Genomic DNA, 22,043 nt, shown 5'->3' on the forward strand with positions numbered 1-22,043 from the left:
AAGGCAGGGAGAAGGTGGAGGTGAGGGAGGGAGGATGGGGCCCAGCGCTCAGTGGGGTGTTGGGGAGGGTGGGTTTCCACTGGTGTTTGCCCATCCACAGCTCAGTGGTGGATCTATCGAGTGTGTCTAACAAGACAGGACCCATGGCAGGTTTGGTAACTAACATCATGCAGTAGCTTCTTTTGTCTCTTTTTCTTTGGAAACGGAGTCTCGCTCTTGTTGCCCAGGGTGGAGTGCAGTGGCACAATCTCAGCTCACTGCAACCTCTGCCTCCCGGGTTCAAGTGATTCTCCTGCCTGCCTCAGCCTCCTGAGTAGCTGGGATTACAGGTGTGCACCACTGCGCCCGTCTAATTTTTGTATTTTTCGTAGAGATGCGGTTTTACCATGTTGGCCAGGCTGGTCTCAAACTCCTGTCCTCAGGTGATCTGTCCACCTTGACCTCCCAAAAGTGCTGGGATTATGGGCATGAACCACAGTGCCTGGCCTGTTATTCTCTTATTTTTATTTTTCTCATGTTTTTTTTCCTCTTTATATTTTGTTTTCTTTGTTTGTTAGAAATCTTTTTTACTTGTCACTGACTTGAAGCTCAAAACTCTCCTATTTAGTTTCTAATCACTCCCTCTCTCTCTCTCTTTTTTGAGAAGGGGTCTCACTGTGTTACCCTGGGTGGTCTCAAACTTCTGGCCTCAAGCCATCCTCCCATCTCGGTCTCCCCAATAGCTGGGATTACAGGTATGAATCTGGGATTACAGGGATTACAGGAAGAATTTACTCATGCCTGAGTAAGTTCTTAATAAATGCTTTCTGAATGCATGGACAGAAGAATGAATGAATGGCTAAGTGAATGAAGGAATCAACTTCTTTCTCCTCAGTGGGTGTATGTGGGCACGGCAGGCTGACGCTTGCCTGTAAGCGAGCCCACACCCTGCAAAGGGAGCTACAGCTCCGTGTGTTTCTCTTCAGGCTCCTCGAGCTCCTGGATCTTCTGGGGCAGCACCGTCGTCCAGAACTGGAACCTGTGGGCCTTCAGAGCCCGGCCCACTGCAGGCTGTAGGTTCAGCTGCAGGTATTGCTTCTCCTGGTCGAACAGCGGCCAGTGTGGCAGACCCTCGCCGTTGGGGTTCCTGTAGACATGCCGTCCCAGCAGGGCGATACGAGGGTCATTCTGAGCCCCTGGAGCCCAGACCCGAGCACCCTGACTCTGGTCAGGCAAGGCAGCCAAGCAGGCCAGGTGGGCTTGGGGTAGAAGTGGGGAGGCTTCCAGAAACAAGAAACAAATTCCCTCCAGCTAGTGTCAGCTCTAATGGGGGTGGGGCGGCTGGCTCTGATGTGTCCATCTCTCTGAGAGGGAGACCCTGACGGTGGCACAGCACTGGTGCCCACCCTCCAGGTAGAGCGGGGAGATGGAGCGTGTCCACTGCCCCACGGCACCCCCACCCTGTCCAAGGGGTCCCGCGGCTGGGGAAGGGGCTATCATGTGATTAAGGATGCAGGTGTGCTCATGAGGTCACCCCAGACTAGGAGATTGCTGGATGGGCACAAGCCTCCCAACCCGGGGAGGTTGAGGCAGGAGTGTGCCATCTCACCCGTTTCGAGCAAAGTTGGCCCAGTACTTCATGGTCTTCCTGCTTAGCTGCTCCTCCTCCTCAGTGAATTTAACTGCAGAGAGGAAGGGGACATGTGTCTTGGTCAGGATGGCCCACCTCAGCATCCCAGGTGGAGCTTGTCCATGGCCCCCCAGCCCTTAGTCCCCAGTCCCGTTTCTCTGCTTTTTCTCCCACCGCCCTCAGAAGCCAGTCCTCCCCTTTTCCAAACTTTCCCCTTAGCCCAGGCTCTGGCTGACTCCATCCTTCCTGGCCCTGAAGGCCCCTTCTCCCTTCTGTCACTGGCAGTCATTGAAGAAACAAACATGTCCCTGAAACATCTTCGCTGCACCAAGCAGGCACCCAAGTGTGGGGAGGGATGGAGGGAGCACAGGCCACAGTCTGAAGAGTCATGAATTCTAATCCTGACACAGCCTTTGGAGCTGTAAAATCTTGGACGCCTGATCTCATCCTGTCTCTGAGCCTCAGTTTCCTTATCTGGGCAGTGAGGACAATTAATCACCCCTCAGGGACCCAGCCAGGGACCCAGCCCACCTCCCGGGAAAGGAATAAGACTCACTGTAGTTGCCCCAGAAGAAATTTCCGAAAACAAAAGGAATCTCATCACCATGGTCTGCCTTCACGTGCGGCGGCTTGATGTTTTTGACCCAGCTGGGCTGATGCTGGAACTCATAGAAGTACACAGGGGCCCGGGAACCTGTGGGGTGGACAGCCCGTGACATAGTGGCCCCCCCTCTGAAGACTTCTTGCCTCACCCATAGTGATAAGATACCCAGGTCCCATGCTGGCTGGAATCTGGACAGTGGGGTGTGGAGCCCCAGGCTGGGGCAGGAGCAGAGGAAGAGAGTTGGGATAAATCATGGCCTCGGACTTCTTAGCTGTATCATCTTGGGCAAGTCACTGAAAGTCCCTAACTTCAATTTCCTCATCTGTGAAACGGGGAAATGTCTGTCTCTTGGGCTAGCCGTGAGGATTTACTGCAGTGATGGACCTCAAGTGTCCCAGGGGCCCAAAAAAAATGGGTGGGGACCCGGACAGCAGCAGGTTTCACCTAGGACCCACAGCCCTGAGCTGTACCCCTGCCAGTCAGGCCTTAGGTCCAAATATACTCACGCTGAAAATGTGCTACTTGGAGTGCAGGGATCACGAACATGGAGTCTGCCATCATCTCCTGCAACTGGGCTTGGAGGCTCTGGGGCTCCCCATTGTCCCCAACGTACTCTTCCATCAGCAGGTCACCAAATGTAGGTGGCAACATCTACCCCAGGTGGATCAGGAAGAGGCAGGTTAGGCTGGATGCCAGGGGCAGGGAGGAAGTGGCCTCGGGCTTGGGGAGATGGACCGTGAGATGGAACTGGAAGGGGGAGCAAAGGTGAGGCTCTGAGGTGACCCCACCCCCAAGCACACACACACTCGGGCCTTTGCTCATGGGGGTCACTCCATAGGCAGGGTATCTGGGGGTTGAATTTCCTCTGCCTCAAGACAGGAGAGGAGCCCGTCTCCGTTGGCGAGGGACCCCAGGAGCCTCACCATCAGCGTTAACACTTCCTGCAGAACAGCCTGGAAGGCCTCTCTGTCCATTTCCTTCTGGGTGTCATAGATACCCATGACCTGGGTGGCCAAGAGAGAGTCTGTAGTTGGGGATGGGATGAGACTGGAACTACGAAGCCCTGAACACTCCCCACTACCCGATGGGCTCCCCAGGCACTTGAGGGCTTGGGTTGGGCCTCACTTTGGGGATGATCCAGCCGAATTCATCGTTGTTGATACCAATGATGCTGGGGACAGCTTGAAAGTCGGCAGAGGCCAGCAGCTCCTGGGGATGCCTGGGCAGGAAGACCCCATCGACTACACCAGGGATCATCATGTTGAACGGCTGAGGGGAAATGCAAGGTCAGGGAAAAAGGTCAGGTCCCAGACACCTTCCGATGACCACTGAGTACCTTCCACTCCTTCCTGGTTCACCTCCAGATGCTCATATCCACCCCAGGAGATCAATGCCTGGCTCGGGCATGCACCAAACTTCAGTCCCCACCCAGGGCTATGATACCCAGGAATGCAGATGAGGTGCCCAGGGAATATGAGGAGCATGCAGGCCTGAGAGCCCCATGCCTATTGCACCCCTTCCTCTACACCCACATCTGTTTAGACCGACCTTGTTAATTGCAAGAATCTCCTCTTTACTCTTGCCCCGCAGGCAGTTCACCAGGGCCTCAGAGTCAGCTTGGTCACAAGCAGACAGGCTGGCCACCACCTGGAAAGGGACCAGGCAGGGGCTGGCTCATCCTTCCAGGTAGAGGAAGGGAGTTTGCCCAATGCCCTGGCCAAGAACAGGGGCACCCCAAATCTCACAGGGTATTCCATATGAATTTCTGCAGGTCTGACACTGTTCCAACTCAGAAGACCCAGAAAGAAGGACCATCCCATCTGCCTAGATGGTTCTCCTCATGATGGGGATCCCTAGGGTGACAACTTTGCACAGAGGCCACAGAACAAACTTGGCCTCTGCAATGGCAGAAGGATGTGCATTCTGACCCTGGAGCCCCCCAGCAATTCCAAGGTAGGCGGCAGCTCCTGGTGCCTGCTCCTGAATGGCTCTTGTCATCCCTGGTTAACAGACAGAGGCTCTGAGGGGTATGAGAGGAGGGAGCAGGCCTAGGCCTCTGCAGCTGAGGGCACTCACCGTGGAGATAACATCAGCTGAGCTGGCAATGAGGCCAGGCAGCAGGGCCACGCCACTCTCCATGATGGCCCCATGGAAGAGTCCTTGGGACATGGGGGACACAACAAGTGAAGACACACTCGTGCCACCCGCAGACTCGCCAAAAATGGTGACACGGTCAGGGTTGCCTCCAAAGCGGGCGATATTCTGCTGGACCCAGCGTAGTGCGGCCACTTGGTCCAGGTAGCCCCAGTTGCCGGTTGCATGCTTGTCTCCAGTGCTGAGAAGTAGCAGGGACAGGGATCACAGGGCTGTTCTGGCCCCGCTCAGCCCTCGTTGCCCAGCCCAGCCTTAGTCTCACCTGAAGAAGCCAAGGACACCCAGGCGGTACTGGATGGTGACCACCACCACGTCCTCAAAGGCGGCCAGCATGGAACCATCATACATGGAAGCCATGCCAAAAACAAGCCCACCACCGTGGATCCACACCATCACCTGGGGAAATCAAGGCAGCTACCATGATGCTCCAACCCAGCCAGAACCCTACCAGGGCCACTACCTAGACCAACCAGTGCTTTGCCTCTGTCTACCTCCCCATTAGAACTCCAGCACAAATAAATTATGTGGGCCACAGGCTAGGCATCGAACATCTATCAGGAAGACCAGGCCTCCAAACCTTTGGGTTCTACCCCTTGTTTCAAAGCATGGTTTCCTTAGTCCGAGAAAACACGCCAAAGTGGAAAGAAAAGGGGTGATGGCTCCACATGAATATTAATAAAATATGTCGTTAGCCTGAAGAACATAGACCTCGTTTGAACAGAAAATGTTTTAAAAATTAGGTCCGCAGTCCCAGCTACTCAGGAGGCTGAGGTGAGAAGATCGCCCAGGAATTTGAGGTTACTAAGAGCTATGTTCATGGCACTGCATTTTAGCCTGGGCTACAGAGCAAGATGCCATCTCTAACAAAAAAAACTTTTTGTGAGTGCCCATTCTCATAGACTCAACAGACTATCCATGGCTGGGATTCTTGGTAACCTCAAGGTGCAGCCCTTGGGCACTTGAGTGGATGTCCTGGGCATGAGTTGGCTGGGTGAGTCCTGGGTCCAGCCCAGAGCCACAGCCTTTGACCTCTGGCAGCAGCCAGAACTCTGTGACTCCATGCCCAGGGACCAGCTGCCCAGCCTGGGTAAGGAGCATTTCTTGGACCTGACAGTGACAAGTTTCTCAGTGTGGTCCCCTCTGCAGCAGGGCCTGAGCTAATATTGTCCTTTCCAGCTTCTTGCAGAACTGTCCTCCAACTCCCAGTGAACTGTGGCCTGACACCCACCGGTAGGTTAGAGCCTTCGTGGCTGTAGGCCGGCGTGTAGATGCTGAGGTACAGGCAGTCCTCAGACATGGAGACGGAAGGGATGGTCACATTGACTTGGCTCTGAACCTCGGAATCCGTTATGGTGAGGTCCTGAAGACACCTGGTAACCAGAGCAAACAATCAGTCCAGCGGCCGCATCACGGTCAAAACCAGACCCTGGGTTCAGATGTGCCCCCAACCACCCTCAGCCCCTCTCACAATATCCTGCTCACACATGATCCCTCTCAAAAATCCCTTCCCACCAAGTTACAGGCCACAGGCTCTGGGGAAGCTGGGATGGAGCTTGGACTTCCAGGGAGGTCTTGAGGTCATTGAGGACCTTGGGTATCATTCCTCCCAACATTGGAAACCTTGACTCTCAGGGGTTTCTATGAGAACCATTGGCTGCATGTGTTGACATTCACCACTATATCACTGTACCCGCTCAGGCCTGAGACAGGGGAGTAGCCCACACATGTGTGCTACATGAGTGAATGGATGTTAATTTCTCATGAGAATGACAGTGGGATGTCCCTCATCCCAAGTCTAAACTCTCAAAAACTCATCATTCCCACATGGCCTCCAGTTGGAAAAATATACACGTCTCTTGGCCAATGGCTCCTGGCCCTGTCGGTGGACACAGTGACTGTGGAGAGTGCGGGTCCCAAGGAAGCTACCACTACTGTTCTCTTCAGCTATTTGCAACATCTGCCACTAGAGTTAGGGGCTCCTACAAGGTTCATAGAGCCAACCCAAATCTTCCCCAGAGACACCATCTGCCACTGGTGGCAGAGAAAGCTTGGCATAACCAGAATCTGGGTAGATCTGTGTGCCTGTCCCTCCCTTCAGCACCTGGAGCCAATGTCTTCTGAATGCCAAGCTTTAAGCCAGGAGTCTGAGAAGTTATTTGGCCCTCCTGAGCCTCAGCATGGTCACTGGAAAAATGCACGTGGGAATCCACGAAACTGAGAAGGAAAACTGGCTGTGGGGGTTGAAATGAAATGACAACTGCAGCCTAGGTGAGCTCAGAGCACCCCACCCCTGCCCCAGTGTCTGGAACTCCCTGGACCCCTGGGAGAGCTTACGCATCCGGATGCGTGGTTCCATCTCTCACACCACTCCAAGATTCAGGGGGTTCAGGGGGTGCAAATCGCAGCGCACCTAGAGGTGGCTTGGCAAAGGGAATTCCCAGGAAGGTATGGACCCCCGCATCAGCGCTCTTCACATGGACAAGACTCCCCAGCACCTGGCCTGTGTGTGTGGTCCGGATGGGACTGGCAGAGTCCTGGCCTGTGGGCAGAGAGACAGATATCACAGTTGGGTCTGTCCAATCGGTTGCTCTACAGACTGTTGGTATTGCTGCCTCCTTGCCATCCTCAGCTCAGTTCAAGGGATCCTGATCTATAAACACAGGCTTTACAAACTTCCTGCCTGTAACACTCCCTTCCCGCTCTGCCTTCCTGGGCCTGTCTCCATCCCACCAGGCTGAGTCTTCTTGGGGCCCGGCATCATCATTCAGCCCTAGGACCTTCAAACAAGGGGTCACATGCCCTTGTTGGGACTAGAGTGTCCTTTCAACTGTGTGCCAGGTCATGTGACAGTAGGATGATGGTGGGAATTGGGCAGGCAAGGTTCCTGTCCTCAGGGATGTCATGTCCAAGGTGGCAAGAAATGACATAAAGAAAGCATCCTCCAAACCATGAGTGATGTTGGTGAAAGAGCTACAAGAGAGAAGTATGGCTGTGACTGGGACATAAAAAGCACTGCAGCGGCCTGGGGACCATAGTGGGACTCTGTCTCTGCAAAAAAAATCAAGAAAATAAATTATCGGAGTGTGTTGGTGCATGCCTGTAGTCCCAGCTACTTGACCGGCTAAGGTGGGAGGACTGCTTGAGCCTGGGAGGTTGAGGCTACATGAGCCATGATCGGGTCACTACACTCCAGCCTGGGTGACAGAGTGAGAACCTGTCTCAAAAAAAACAAAAACAAAAACAAAAAAGCACAGCCTCTGGGTGTGGTGGTGTGGGCCTGTATTGGCATGGTGGTGTGGGCCTATATTCCCAGCTACTCAGCTACTCAGGAGGCTAAGGCAGAAAGGGTTCCACGCTGCATGAGCTATGATCTGGCCCTTGTACTCTAGCCTAGGCAACAAAGCAAGACACAGTCTCCAACAATAAAAATATAGCATGACTGCTGTAGGGATCAAGGAGGGAGAAAGTGACTGAAAATCACCTAACAGAGAAAATCAGTCCCCTTAATAGATAAAACATTTCTACTAACAAAGAATATGACAGCTACACAAAAGGAAAAGCAGCATAAGAATATGTTCAGAATAAGCAATACAAACCAGTGTCTCTCAAATAAACAGAGATCTTTACCTCATTCATAGTAAGAGTAATGCACGTTGAATTCTCACTGTGATGTCAACCAACCACTCATTTTTTCGTATCACAAAAAGCAAGGCAACCAGATATTACATATTTTCTTTCAGAAGTACACAGCACCACATGTGAAGTAGTACTCCAAAAAACAAAACAAAATAAAATCTAAAACCCAAATCTGATTACGCCTCTAAAATATAAATACAAGTTTACAGGGTCGACAGGGGACAGAAGAACAGTTAGAAGACTCCACTGGGAAGCAATCAGCAAAACCTAAATGGTGGGATCCTCTCCAAAACAAATAAAGTGGTTTCTTCAACATGCAACAAAATTTAGAAAGAACATAAAAGAGAGGCAGAAGGTAAATTTGGAGACTGAAAGAGATTCAAGAAACACATAAAAATGACATATGATAATAAGTGTTGGTAAGGAAGCGGAAAACTTGGAACTTTCATACATTGCCGGTGGGAAGGTAAAATGGTGCAGCTGCTTTGGAAAACAGTCTGGCAGTTTTTCAAGGGATTAAACATAGAGTTGCCATATGACTCAGCAATTCCATTCCTAAGTATAAATCCAAGAGAATTCGCGGGACATGGAGGCTCACGCCTGTAATTCGAGCACTTTGGTAGATCAAGGTGGGCAGATCACCTGCGGTTAGGAGTTTGAAAGGAGCCTGGCTGATATGATGAAACTCTATCTCTACTGCAAATACAAAAATTAGCCATGTGTGGTGGCGTGTGCTTGTAATTCCAGCTACTTGGGAGGGTGAGGCATGAGGATCCCTTGAACCTAGGGGGCAGACATTGCAGTGAGCCTGGGCGACAGAGTGAGACTCTGTCTCAAAAAAAAAAAAAGAAAAAAAGAAATGCCTACCAATTTGCAAAGTAGGAACTTTATTTGAATCCTGATTTAAAAAAAAAACAAACTTGTATTAATACAAGTATCATTTATAAACATTAAAAGAATATTCAATTATATATTTGATTAAATTGAGAACAGTATGTTATGGAAATACACACATACATTTATGTTCCTTTTGTTTTAGTAGGACATGATGAAAAATTTACAGATGAGATGATATCTGGGATTTGTTTCAAATAACGGTGCAAGGGGGAGGGGGCCATCCAGAAAACACCCGGTTATATTCAACCTGAGAAAGCTGATTTAAAACAAAAACAAAAACAAGATCTTTGTCATTGCTGAAGGTGGACAACGGGTACGCTGGATTTGGTACATCACTCTTTCTACCTCAGACTTGGCTCATTCCTTGGTGCTGTGCAGCCCTCTAGCAGCCTTGACCCTCTCTGTGCCTCAGGAAGGTTCCCCTGCTGTAGTTATTCCCACCAGCTCCCACCTACCTGGCACCTTCCCTTTTGGAATCTCAGGTTCTGTTTCTGTAGGGTTTGGGAAATCTGAGCCCATTTCCATAATAAAAAGTCCAAACACAGGCCAGGCGCAGTGGCTGACGTCTGTAATCCCAGCACTTTGGGAGGCTGAGGTGGGTGGATCACTTGAGATTAGGAGTTCAAGACCAGCCTGGCCAACATGGTGAAACCCCATCTCTACCAAAAGATACAAAAATTTGCTGGGTATGGTGCCGTGTGCCTGTAGACCCAGCTATTTGGGAGGCTGAGGCATGAGAATCGCTTGAACCCACCAAGCAGAGGTTGCAGTAATTCGAGATGGCACCACTGCACTCAAGCCTGAGCAACAGAGTCAGACCCTGTCTCAAGAAAAAAAAAAAAAAAGTCAAAAAACAAAACAGCCTTAGGGTGCCAATGCCACCCTACACCTGTCAGTTTAACATGGATCAATATGTTTGATGCCACCTGGTGTGGGTGAGGCCGGGGTCAGTAGACATTTACAGGCACCAGACAGGACATTTTAACAATGTCTCCAAGTCAGAAGGCCCATTCCTCTCCCCAGTAACACGCTCCTGCACACAATTCCTTGCTGGAGGGGATGTCTATCCAGGTAATTCCCTGTGGCCACTGGCCACTGATGCCTGATGTTTGTTACAGCAAAGGACATCACCTGCTGAAATGTCCCTGGTTAAAGACCTGTTACATCAACTTATGTAATAAAGAGATTCGTTACTTGCTTCATCCTTGAGAAGCCCTTCCATTAATCAGTATGAAGAAGCTCTACCATGTAGGGGTGTGTGGAGGCCACCCTATGTGTTAGAAAGTGGAAAAGCCCTGCCCCAGAAAGTAGGTGATTTTATGACCATTTAGATGAAAATCAAGGACAAGTACACACATCTTTTCTTGTGTAAATTGCTGGGCACTGTGTGTACTGCAGTGTGAACAGGCAGTTTCCAGTGCATGCCATGGGGACTTTGATGACCCCTGAGGAGAAGCCAGGACTGGTTGGGTAGAAAGACTACAGCACACATCACCTGTACCCTCCTATGGCTTGTCAATTATTTTTTCCTGAATGTGGGTCCAACCCAAAATTGTGTGTGTGTATGTGTGTGTGTGTGTGTATGTGTATGTGTGTGTGTATGTGTATGTGTGTATATATTGCCAGACAAGGTCTCCATCTGTTGCCCAGGCTGAAGTGCAGTGGTGCGATTACAGCTCACTGCAGCCTCAGCCTCCTAGGCTTGAGATCCTCCCATCTCAGCCTCCTGAGTAGCTGGGAGTACACATGTGTGCCACCATGCCTGACTCTTTTTTTTTTTTTTTTTTTTTTGATAGAGACAAGTCTTGTTGCCCAAGCTGGTCTCTAACTCCTAGCCTTAAGTGATCCTCCCATCTCCATCTCTCAAAGTGCTGGGATAACAGGTGTGAAACACTGTGCCTGGCCCAAAATATTTTAAAAGGTAGCCATCTGTGAGGCCGGGCAAATCTTCATGCCTGGGCTCCTGGTGAACTCTAGAATGTGGTCAAGGGCAGGAATGAGAGGAAGCCCTGCAGGAGTGCATCATGGGGCGGGGGGAGTATGGACTCCACCTGGGCAGATTAAACTGGGAAAGGCTCAGGAGACACAGTCAGATCATAGACTTAGGAGTGTTTCGGGTGAGAGGACCAAAGGCCGAAACACTCCCGGAGTTTCTGATAAGGGCTTGGAGAAGCCTGGCAGGCACACAGAGCCATCATCTTTGCCCCGGAAGCCAAGTTGTGTACTTGCCCAGGATGAGGTAAATGGCGTGAGGGACACCACGAGCTCTTTGGCTTTTTTTTTAAGACAGATTTTTGCTTTATCACCCAGGCTGGTGGAGTGCAGTAGTGCGATGAAGGCTCACTGCAGCCTCAACCTCCCCTGCTAAAGTGATCCTCCCACCTCAACCTCCCAAGCAGCTGGGACTACAGGTCACAGGCCACCACAGCCCACTAATTTCTTTTAATTTTTTGTACACTCTGAGTCTCACTATGTTGCCCAGGCTGCCCTCCAACTCCGGGGCTCAAGCGATTCTCCCCCTCGGTCTTCCAAGGGGTTGGGATTACAGGCGTGAGTCAATCGCACCCAGCCACTTCGGCCTCTTGGATCTGCTTTAGGATCTGGCACCCGGGGGCTTCTGTTCCCCAGGGACCACTAACCTTGTCTGGGTCCCCTTTGGAGGAGTCAGGGCGCCCCCCTGGCTAAGGACGCAACACACTCAGAGCCAGATGCTTTCAGAAGCTGTTATTGTTATTATCGGCCAGCAGCACCGGCTACGGCCACAATCATGAGGGAAATGGATTGAATCCCCGCACCCCCAATCCATCACCCACTCCGACCCAAGGCTCCCGACTCGGCCTGGCATGTCCCGGCGCTCCTGGGGCCCCTGTAGTCCGCTGGCTCCTCACCGTGGTGTCCCGCAGCCCGAACCTTTCCGCGCTTCTAGGAGCCCACCTTGGGTGGCTGGGAGGTGTCGCGTGGGGCTCACGAGTTCCACGCTGTCATCTCCACCAGCTCCCTCCTCCCAGGCGCCTTCCCTCCCGCACTGTCAGGTTCTGCCTCCGCAGCATTTGGCAGATCTGAGCCCGGTCCCTGTCGCCCCTCCGCGGGAGCCTCACCCTGGCCCTGAACTAGAAGCAGCAGGAGCCCACAGGCCACCGCACTCAGCCGCGCGCGAAGTCGGTGCAGTCGCATGGTCGGTTCGCTGGTCTCGGTTCGCTGCCGGTGGACACGCTGCTGTTCACCCAGAGACTGCCCCGGATTTGGCCTCGCCCAGCCTCGGAGTTTGGACTGGGCAAAGAGTGCGCGGGGTGCGCTGGCTTGGGCCAGGAAAAGGTGGGTCTGGCAGGAGTTCAGGAACCCCACAGATGGAGAAATGGGAAGGAACTTGATCGGGGTGAAGGAACCGCTTGAGCAAAAGCAGGGAGGCCTGAAGGCGCCCTTCATTCTGGAAACTCCTCCTTGCTTTCGGCACTCAGTCTCCTGGGTTCCCCATCAGGTCCCTCATCCCCTTACAGTCCAGGGTCTGAGGGTCTCCGCGGTCCCCTCCCTACTCAGTCATGCCCTTCTTTCGAAACGTACACGTGACCGCGGCACTTCTTAAGGAGCGCCCCCCTTTGCCTCTGTGGCTTTCAGTTTCCTCACCTCCCGCGGAGACCACGGCCATGGTCATTTATCCACTTGACAAACATTTCACGAGCGCCTGCCGGTCCGAGCGATGAGGACACCGCACTCCCGGGCCTATGGTGCAGCAGGGGACCCAGGCGGCTCACCAGGAGGTCCCGAGACACAAGGAGCCCTGCCAGGCCAGAGGCGACCAACCGTCGTGGATACGGGAGCTCTCGGCCAGCCCGCCTTCCCGGAGGAGGCGGTGTGGGGACCACCGCCTTTTGTGCCCCCTGAGACCTGGCTCTGGCCTCTACGTTTCAGCCCGCTATGGGCTCGCATGACCCAGCGCCACCGGGGTCCCTTCTCAGCGCCTTTGCTCCAGCGACCATCACTTTCCCGGGTCCGCGCAGCCAGCATCGTGGTCACCGTTTCTCTCACACCTCAGGCGGAGAACCCCCAACGCGGCGTGTCCCTCGTGCGACCCCGTCGCCACGCCACGCCCCCTTCCCGTTCTCCGGAAGTGCGCGGGTAGGAGCGGAAGCGCACGCCCGCTAGGGTTGGCGGTGGTGATTCCGCGATGGTAGGCGGCGGCGGGGTCGGCGGCGGGGTCGGCGGCGGCGGCCTCCTGGAGAATGCCAACCCTCTCATCTACCAGCGCTCTGGGGAGCGGCCTGTGACGGCGGGCGAGGAGGACGAGCAGGTTCCCGACAGCATCGATGCACGCGAGATCTTCGATATCCGCCGCTGCTGGGCGCGGGAGGGTTCCGGGGGCTTGCGGTCGGGGAAGCAGTGATGTCCAGCGGCTGGTGGAGCCGCATCCCAGCTGGGCGTTCCTGGCAGAAAGTTCTGAGCGGGCAAGGGCGCAGAGTCCCTTTTCCTTCACTTCCCACATCTGATTCGCTCCATCAATGACCCGGAGCATCCACTGACGCTAGAGGAGTTGAATGTAGTAGAGCAGGTGCGGGTTCAGGTGAGTCACTTCCAAGGGGAGCGAATTGCTCCAGAGAGTCAGAAAGGTTTCTGTGCACCAGGAGCTGGCGTGCTCTCCGCTCACGGACACCGAAGGGTATCTGTGGGAAGGGAGATTGTTCTGCTTATTTTATGGGTGTTGAAGCTGAGGCCCATGGAAGTTGGATGATTTGCCCAAAGCAACAAACTAAGAAGAGGGGCCTTGGGCTGAGAGTGGTTGACTCTTGACATGTTCCCTCCATAACCAGGTTAGCGACCCCGAGAGTACAGTGGCTGTGGCCTTCACACCAACCATTCCGCACTGCAGCATGGCCACCCTTATTGGCCTGTCCATCAAGGTCAAGCTTCTGCGCTCTCTTCCTCAGCGTTTCAAGGTCAGTTGGAGCTGAGCCTCGGGAGTGGGACCAGGCATTGAGGATCTACTGCTGAGGATGGGGACTGGGAGAGCATGAACATGGAGAGGACATCAGAGTGGGGCCTGGAAGGATCCCAATTAGCAGAGAGGAAACTGGGAGGAAGTTTTTCAAGTCGATATGACAAGAATAAAGATCTGAGCTGGAAAGTGGAGAAAAGTATTGAAGAGTGTGGCAGGAAGGGCAGCAGGGAGCTGCAGATGGGTTTGGACCAGGGATAGGGCACAGGCAGGCCTTTAAATCAGCAGTAGTGGGCAAGTTCTTTGGATAGAATTGGAATAGCTAGGGCCGGGCACGGTGGCTCACGCCTGTAATCCCAGCACTTTGGGAAGCTGAGGTGGGTGGATCACCTGAGGTTAGGAGTTGGAGACCAGCCTGGCCAACATGGTGAAACCTCATCTCTACTAAAAATACAAAAATTAGCGGGACGTGGTGGCGTGTGCTGTGGTCCCAGCTACACGGGAGACTGAGGCGGGAGAATCAAATTGAACCTGGGAGACAGAGGTTGCAGTGAGCTGAGATCGCGCTACTGCACTCCAGCCTGGGAAAGACTCATTCTTGGAAAAAAAAAAAGAATTGGAATACCTGTGGATGGGTTTGGGGTGCAATGGAAGGGCCAGAGTCCAAAGGTATGATTAGGAGGAAGGATCAGCTGGAGATGGTGCCTGAGGGTTTGGGGGCTGCAGGGGAAAGCGTGGGTCAGTGGGTGGGTGTTCAGGCCCTGGTTATCTCCCTCCCAGATGGACGTGCACATTACTCCGGGGACCCATGCCTCAGAGCATGCAGGTAAGGGTGGACTGGTGGTGAGGGTATTGGCCCAGGCACCCTAAGCAGTCTGAGGCTTCCCCTTTGCCCAGGAGTCTATCGGCAAGACAGGGAATGGGTAACTTTGTGAGTGAAATTGCCAGAGACTCCTCAGTGTAGGTTATAGCCTAGACCAAAGCTGGCCTGACAAGAATCTCCTGTGCTTACCATGTCCTCTTCCCCCAAATCCCTTTCACCAAATATACAGGACCAGAGTGTGTCAGACTTCAGCAGCGTGGGAGGCAGCCAGGGGGAGGGATCCTAAGAAGGCAGGCTAGGTGGGCTCAGGTGGTTGAAGTAGCCTGATCAAGGTGTGGGGTCCTGGGAAGGAGGTGACAGGAGGGCTCTGTTGCTGCAGGGGACATATCCTATACAGAGGTTCAGAGGTAGGGCTGGCTAGCACTCTGGCCAGAGCCTAGCTTTGACTCTGCCTTCCCCACACTCTCCTTCCCACCTAGTGAACAAGCAACTTGCAGATAAGGAGCGGGTGGCAGCTGCCTTGGAGAACACCCACCTCCTGGAGGTTGTGAATCAGTGCCTGTCAGCCCGCCCCTGAGCCTGGCCTTTGGCCCCTCAACCTGCATACTGGTGTCCTGGTCCCAGCTCCTGCCAGGGCTCTTACCCTTGTTTTCTTGAATCACTCACAATGAGAAACTAACATTTTGCTTTTTGTAATAAAGTTAATTTATATTCAGTTCCCAGCATGCTTTGGTGTCTTTCATCTTGGTGGAGTCCTTTGGAGTTTGAGGGAGGATGGTGGTGGTCAGTGCCTCTGAAGGGTGGTGTACTTGCAACTTTAAGTAAAACAAAATCAAAATGGAAAGAGTAGTGTATGAATGTGCCTGTATGCCCACCACCACCACTAGAGTCAGTAGTTGTTGACATATTACACACTGGCCTTATTTATGTGTGCATATATAAACATCAGTATATTTGCGAGTAAGCTGCAGAGACTTGACTCTTCACTTTGAAGTACTGCGGCTCCCTCTAGATGAGGAAGCCTGTATAGCCACAATACTTTCATCTGATCAGAAAATGAACAGTTCCTCAACACCAACTAATACCCAGGCATATCTGGATTTCCCTAATGTGTCATTCATAGTTGTTTTTGTTTTGTTTTTGAAACAGGGTCTTACCCTGTTGCCTAGGCCCAGGTGCAGTGGCAAGATTGTAACTCACTGCAGCCTCCAACTCCTGGGTTCAAGCAATCCTCCAGCCTTGGCCTCCCAAGTAGCTTGGATTAATACAGTGGCACAGTTATACCTTTCTGCAGCCTTGACCTCCTGGGCTCAAGCGATTCTCGCACCTCAGCCTCCCGAATAGCTGGGACTGCAGGCATGCACCACTGTGCCTGGCTAATTTTTAATTTTCTTGTAGAGACAGGGTCTCCCTAGGTTGCCCAGGCCGGTCTCTAGCTCCTGGGCTTAAGTGATCCTCCTGCCTCATCCTCCCAAAATGTTGGGATTACAGGTATGAGCCACCCCAACCAGTCCAATTTAAAAATTTTATTTTTTTTATTTTTTGGTAGAGATGAAGCCTTGCTGTGTTGCCCAGCCTGGTCTCAAATTCTTGTCCTCAAGCAGTTCTCTCACCTGGTCTGCCAAAGCACTGGGATTACAGGCTTGAGCATCACACCTAGCTGTTTTTCAGTTTTTTTAATTCAAAAAAACATTTTATCAAGAGGTAGTGTATTGCTCTGCCACCGGGGCTGGAGTGCAGTGATGCGATCAGAGCTCACTGTAGCCTCAACCTCCTAAGTCCAAGTGATCCTCCTGCCTCAGTCTCCTGAGTAGCTGGGACTACAGGCATGTGCTACCATGCCAGGCTAATTTTTAAATTTTTTGTAGAGACTGGGCCTGCCTATGTTGCCTAAGCTGGTCCCAAACTCCCAGGCTCAAGCCTCACAAAGTGCTGGGATTACAGGTGTGAACCAACACACCTGGCCCTTTGTCTTTCTTCACAGTGATTTTTTGGAAAAGTTCAGAGAAGTCCCAGTTCTGCAGTCTGATTTGTTCCTGATTTGTGTTGCCTGTAACTGGAAGTTGGTCTAAAGGCCTCAACGAGTCCAGGTTTGAGCTTTTTGATGAAAACCCTGCCCAGGAGTGGCATATATCTTTTATAAATCCACTAGTCATGTGATGCCAGCTTTTCCTGCTGTTAGTGATGCGCCATCTGGTCCCTGGTAAGGGCGGTGACATCAGACTTCTCTGTTGAAGGGAACCTGAGACACCTTCTTGGTCAACTCTCCCAAAGGCGTGTGTCACCCGCAGTGTTGAGTAAGAGGGAAGCTCAGCACCATGAAGTGATAGGCTCGGGTCTAAGGCCTCTGTCTCCCCTTGGCCCTGTGCCCAGATTGCATTTGGTCACCTGGACAGACTGTAGGGCTTAGACCTTGGCTTAGCCGGTTAGGATCGCTTTCCCAGGGGGAACATCCTTCCTGCCTTAGTCTCATTCTCTGAGGATAAATGGCAATATTAAGAAGCAGTGCCCAACCCCACTCCATCCCTACTGAGGCTCAGATGTGATTGTGGGCAGAGAAGCCTCAGTAGGGATCTGGCCATTTTGCAGATCTGTTCTTGAGTGCCTGCTGACAGCATTGAGCCTATCCTAAGAGTGGAATTCAGCTGAGGGCTTTACACTTACTATCTAGTCCTCCATCTAGCCCTATGCAGCAATTGCTATCCTCTCTCTCTCTGTTTTTTTTGTTTGTTTGTTTTTTGTTTTTTTCTTTTCTTTTTTAGGACACAGGATCTCGCTATGTTGCCTAGGCTGGAGTATGGTGGCTATCCATAGGTATGATTATAGCACACTACAGCCTTGAATGCCTGGGTTCCAGGGATTCTCTTGCCTCAGCCTCCTGAATACCTGGGACGACAGGCGTGTGTCATCATGCCTAGCTTGCTATTCTTTTTTTATCCCAAATTTTTAGGACAGGAAATGGTTTTCTAGAAGAAATGTAGTTAGACCTCCATCATCCATGGGTTCTATATCCATGGGTACAACCCACTATGGATCCAAAATGTAGTTAGGCCTAGGATGACTGTGTCTGTACTGGACATGTACAAACGTTTGTTCTTGTTTTTATTCCCTAAACAACGCAGTCTAACGACAACTTACATAGCATTTACATTGTATTAGGTATTACAGTAGTAATCCGGAGATGACTTACAGTATATAGAAGGATGTGCAGAGGTTGCATGCAGATACTATGCCATTTTATGTACGAGACTTGATCTCAGCCACTGAAGTTGAGTTTAAAAAATAAAGTAAAAAAATACATGTAAAGGAGTTGAGTATTCATGGATTTTGGGATTCATGGGGATCCTGGAACCAATCCCCTGTGGATACCAAGGGACAACTCTGATTTACTTCTCAAGACGTCTAGCCGGGCACCGTGGCTCACATTTGTAATCCCAGCATTTTGGGAGGCTGATGTGAGAGGATCGCCTGAGCCCAGCAGTTTGAGACAAGCCTGGGCAATACAGCAAAATCCTGTCTCAAAAAAATTTTTTTTTTTGTAATTAGTGGGGAATGGTGGTGCACACCTGTGGTTCCAGCTACTTGGGAGGCGGAGGTGGGAGAATCGCTTGAGCCCAGGAAGTTGAGGCTGCAGTGAGCTATGATTGTGCCAGTGCACTCCAGCCTGAGTGACAGCAAGACCCTGTCTCAAAAAAAAAGAAAAAAGAAAAAAGAAAAAAGACTTCTGGCTAGGGAGTAAAAGAGGCCCTGAGCAGCTTGATAGGTGCTGTGCAGCTGGCAGGGGGCGCCATTGCCTGCAGAAGGAGCTAAGCCTATCCTGAACTCCAACTCCTATTGTCCCCACTCAGCTCACTCTTAGGAGGGAATGTCCTCGTCACCTAATGACCAAGAGGAGGTGCTGGATCTGGCTACCTAAGATCAGAGTGGTGAAGCCATCAGCCCCTGTTGCCCAGAGCTGCTTCATCTGTAATAGGGGGATAGTCATGGCAATCACTTGGGACTGCTTTTGGGAGATTTAAATGGGTCTAGGCCTAGCTCTGATGATCTAGGCACTGTATCCCACACAGATGAGGAAGCTGAGGGCTCCAGAGAGGCAGGGTGAACAGCTGGACCTCAGGGAGCCTTCCCAAGCTGAAGGCCTCACACCCTGCGACGTGTGTACCTTCTGCCCGACAGTCCCTGTCTGAGGTGGCCATGGTGTCTGTGTTGAGCTGGGGACGAAGGGAGTCATGGGGGCGGCAGGTGTGGTTGAGTCATTCGGCTGGCTTCCTGGCAGCCAGGCCATCGTGGGTGAGGGACACCAAACTGCTCATGCCACAGCTGATGTATCAGATAGTCCCCTTGTCACTCTTGACTCAGCTGTGCCTGGCACCCCCTGCAGGGCCACCATCTGTGCATCCTGGGCCAGTGCCCAGGGAACTTTCTGGAACCCCAGATGCTATCTAAGGACATGGGTACAGGGGGTGGTGAAGTTTGAGGTTCCTGAAACCCTCTACCAGGTATGTCTGGCTCTACTGTTTCTGGCCTGTGACCCCTCAGGCCTTGGTTACCATGTCTACAAAATGGGAACAACAAATCATAGCTGAGTTTGACCCAGGGATTAGATGACATGTATGAACATGCCCAGCCATATCTATTTTTGCTCATCATCCTGCCCCCAGCACAAGGGCCTGGCACACAGTAGGTATTTAGTACAGTTTAGTGGAATGAATGAATGCATTGGGCCTTAGAACACAGCAGAGGCCCCGGGGCCTGAAGGCTGTGGTGTGAGGTGGGGGTGGGGACACTGAAGCCCAGCCCAGTTCCCTCTGCAACATCTTGTCACCTGAGGGAGGGGGAAGAGTGTGGGGTCCTACAGAGAGGAGGAATGGGTATGGGGCTAGGGGAGAGGTATCTGCATTGTTCCTGAGACCTCCGCCCCACTCCTGGACAGACCACTGTCCTGGAGAGAGTGGAGCAGAAACAGGAGAGGGAACACAAATTCACCTAACCTGCCCCATCCAATCAAGGATGATGATGATGAACGTGCTCTTAGTGAGATATTACTGTGTGCCCGACTTGAGCCAACTACTGTTTTGTCTCATAATAACTGTCAGGAAGAGATGATCCCTGTTCTACACAGGAGAAACTGAGGCTCAGCCTAGATAAATGGACACAGGTGAAACAGCTAGCAAGGGGCACAGCTGGGATCTGAAGCCCAGGCCAATCTAGGGGTGGTTCTAGCCTCAATTTATTCCTCCTGAGCAGCCATGCTCAGCCCAGATTGCTAGGAGGACCAGGTGGTGGGAGTGGGGGTGTCTCAAGGTCATGTCCTGGTGTTAATCTCTGGGGCCCCTGGCCATATCTAGCTTGTGGTGAGTGTCTCTGGACTGTTGGAGCAGCCACTGGAATGCCTGGGGCTTGAGTGGCCCTTTGTGGATGCAGTTCCCTTGGCAATGAAGAAACACTGCTGAGGTCAAGAGCTCAGATTGCCAGAGGGGAAACCCAGCCCTGCTTCTTTGTATGGCCCCCTGCTGGGAAGGGCCACAGCTACCCCCCACCCTCACCCTCTGCCAGACACCCAGAGGCTCTTTCCAGTGGCACAGTTGTGGGGTTGGATGGGACACAGGCAGCCCAGCCAGGATTCCTCATGGGAAGTGTGTGCTGGCTCTTTAGACTTGTCTGCTAATGGGAGGCTCTGGCTATAACTCCCACTTCCCACTGGAGTTCGTTCAGGAAGCCAGAATCAGCATGGGGATGCCTAGGCCTCCAAGATCCCCTAGGACCATGGGCAGGCCACCCCTCAGCCCAGCTTTTGCCTACTTTGGAGACCTCAAGGACAAGAGGGCCCTAATCTTACCAAGCCAGGCCCTCCTCAATCCAAGGCCTTCTTAGGCGTTGCCAAGGAAACAGATGCAGCAGCCAAAGAGCCTGGCCCAGGTCTCCATGACAACCTACCACAGCCCACCAGGGTCCATCCATCTGTTATGTCACCTGAGCCCCAAATGGGTGCCCTCCCAGCCCCACCACACTTGTCACAATCAGATGTCACAGTCTGATAGCAGGTCCCTGCCACAAAATACCTCACAGCCTGACCTGTAACCCTCACACCCCTGAGAGATGAGCAAGGAGCTAAGACACTCCTCATACCTTGACCACACGCTGTGTTTATGCCCCTCTTAGGTGGGGGTCTGAACCTCCAGGCCCTAGATGTGCCCTGGGCAGCTGGCTCAGCCTGCAGCTAGAAAGAAGAAGGGAGACCTTGGCGACTCAAAATGGCTGGCTCCTGCTGGCATTCAACACCCGTTGGCCTGGATTTCCCCAACTCTGGGCAACTTCCAGTCCAGAAGCAGAATAACCAGAGCCAGGGCCAGGGCCAGGGCCAGGGCTGGGACAAATTATTTTTAGCAGAGTTGCTGGCAGCTGCCTGGTGGGTGCTGGGAGGTGGGATGGGGACTGAGTTTAATCCCTTCCCTCTTCTGGGCTGGGGTTTCCTCCCCAGGAGTCAAGCAGGTACCTCCACCTGCAACACTGTCAGAGCCGCCCCCACCCCCAGCAGCCCTCTCAGGGCCCCCAGGGGCTCACGGGGTGACGCCAACCCTCACCCTGAAGAGTAGGCTCATTAGGGAGAATCTTCAACTCCAGGATGGGCAGAGAGTGGAAAGGATTTTGTGTGAAATGACACCCCCTAAATTCCAGCTCAGACCTGAACCTCTGGGGAGTGGGTGTCATGGGCAGAGAAGAGGGATCTCTGTCCAGCCTGTAACTCTATTACTTGCTAAGAGGAAGAGCGGCGACTTGGGGAGAGGGAAGGGAGAATTCACTCTCACGGGGCCAGACCGAATTCTTCTCCTGAGGGCCGTTGCTGCTCTTGGCTGGTTGAGTTTACCCTGCTGCCTGCCTCCGCATCACGTACTCCCCCGGCAGCCTCGCGCTGTCTCTCCTCACACACACACTCAGCCCTGGACCTTGCCTACCAGTCAGCCCCTCTATTCCCAGACAGCTACTGCTCCTCCCCTGGCGGGTAGGGCGGGGTGTCGGGTGTGCGAGGTCCGAGGAGGAGGGTGGGGGATTCCCCTGGTGGGGGTGGACAGACACGTCAGCCCCCGCAGCAGCGTGAACCGGGGGCGGGAGCGGGGGCGGGTGGAGGCTTAAATAGGCGACTCTGGAGCCAGAGCCCAGTGCGGGCTGAGAAGGCGGTGGCTGCAGCAGCAGCGGCGGCGGTGACCCAAGAGTCCGAGTCCAGACTACGAGTGGGTGGCATCCTAACCCGGATCCTAGTCCTGAGCGTGTCTGTGTGCGAGTGGGTGAGTGTCTTGGCGGAACGGGGTCGGGGCGGCTGCAGATAGATGCGCCAGGTCCGGAGGGGTCCCCGGTGAGGGCGCCGCGACCTCGGGGCTGGGGGAGGGCT

The 22,043-nt window shown here is 52.8% G+C and overlaps 3 protein-coding genes across 5 annotated transcripts in view; 2 read left to right on the top strand and 1 right to left on the bottom strand.

Annotated features, from left to right (window-relative positions):
* LOC105545096 (cocaine esterase-like) overlaps window positions 1-12,207 on the bottom strand; it is a 14,999-nt gene extending 2,792 nt beyond the window's left edge. The window contains exons 1-11 of the mRNA XM_011987861.1: window positions 11,999-12,207; window positions 6,702-6,906; window positions 5,596-5,737; window positions 4,630-4,763; window positions 4,290-4,548; window positions 3,762-3,860; window positions 3,339-3,482; window positions 3,137-3,217; window positions 2,720-2,864; window positions 2,166-2,303; window positions 1,589-1,661 (exon numbers count right to left, since the gene is read on the bottom strand). Of these exons, the coding sequence (XP_011843251.1) occupies window positions 1,589-1,661; window positions 2,166-2,303; window positions 2,720-2,864; window positions 3,137-3,217; window positions 3,339-3,482; window positions 3,762-3,860; window positions 4,290-4,548; window positions 4,630-4,763; window positions 5,596-5,737; window positions 6,702-6,906; window positions 11,999-12,074 (1,496 nt within the window). The 5' untranslated portion in view covers window positions 12,075-12,207. The remainder of the gene's footprint in view (window positions 1-1,588; window positions 1,662-2,165; window positions 2,304-2,719; window positions 2,865-3,136; window positions 3,218-3,338; window positions 3,483-3,761; window positions 3,861-4,289; window positions 4,549-4,629; window positions 4,764-5,595; window positions 5,738-6,701; window positions 6,907-11,998) is intronic.
* Window positions 12,208-12,499: 292 nt separating this feature from the next.
* Window positions 12,500-15,378, top strand: FAM96B (family with sequence similarity 96, member B). Of its 3 annotated transcripts, XM_011987858.1 has the most exons (6): window positions 12,500-13,222; window positions 13,379-13,458; window positions 13,706-13,831; window positions 14,611-14,656; window positions 14,883-14,952; window positions 15,133-15,372. In XM_011987858.1, the coding sequence occupies exons 1-6, from the start codon at window positions 13,066-13,068 to the stop codon at window positions 15,152-15,154; spliced, it is 501 nt and encodes a 166-aa protein (XP_011843248.1). In that variant the 5' UTR covers window positions 12,500-13,065; the 3' UTR covers window positions 15,155-15,372. The 3 variants fall into 3 exon arrangements, with proteins under 3 accessions (XP_011843248.1, XP_011843247.1, XP_011843250.1); XM_011987857.1 differs by lacking the exon at window positions 14,883-14,952 and having other exon boundaries at window positions 15,133-15,378; XM_011987860.1 differs by lacking the exon at window positions 14,883-14,952 and having other exon boundaries at window positions 13,379-13,462; window positions 13,711-13,831; window positions 15,133-15,371.
* A 3,504-nt stretch (window positions 15,379-18,882) lies between these two features.
* Window positions 18,883-22,043, top strand: part of RRAD (Ras-related associated with diabetes) — a 6,918-nt gene continuing 3,757 nt past the window's right edge. Inside the window, exons 1-2 of the mRNA XM_011987903.1 lie at window positions 18,883-19,152; window positions 21,661-21,939. Of these exons, the coding sequence (XP_011843293.1) occupies window positions 18,883-19,152; window positions 21,661-21,939 (549 nt within the window). The remainder of the gene's footprint in view (window positions 19,153-21,660; window positions 21,940-22,043) is intronic.

Source organism: Mandrillus leucophaeus, unplaced genomic scaffold, assembly GCF_000951045.1.
Source record: "Mandrillus leucophaeus isolate KB7577 unplaced genomic scaffold, Mleu.le_1.0 Scaffold319, whole genome shotgun sequence".
Taxonomy (NCBI): Eukaryota; Metazoa; Chordata; class Mammalia; order Primates; family Cercopithecidae; genus Mandrillus; species Mandrillus leucophaeus.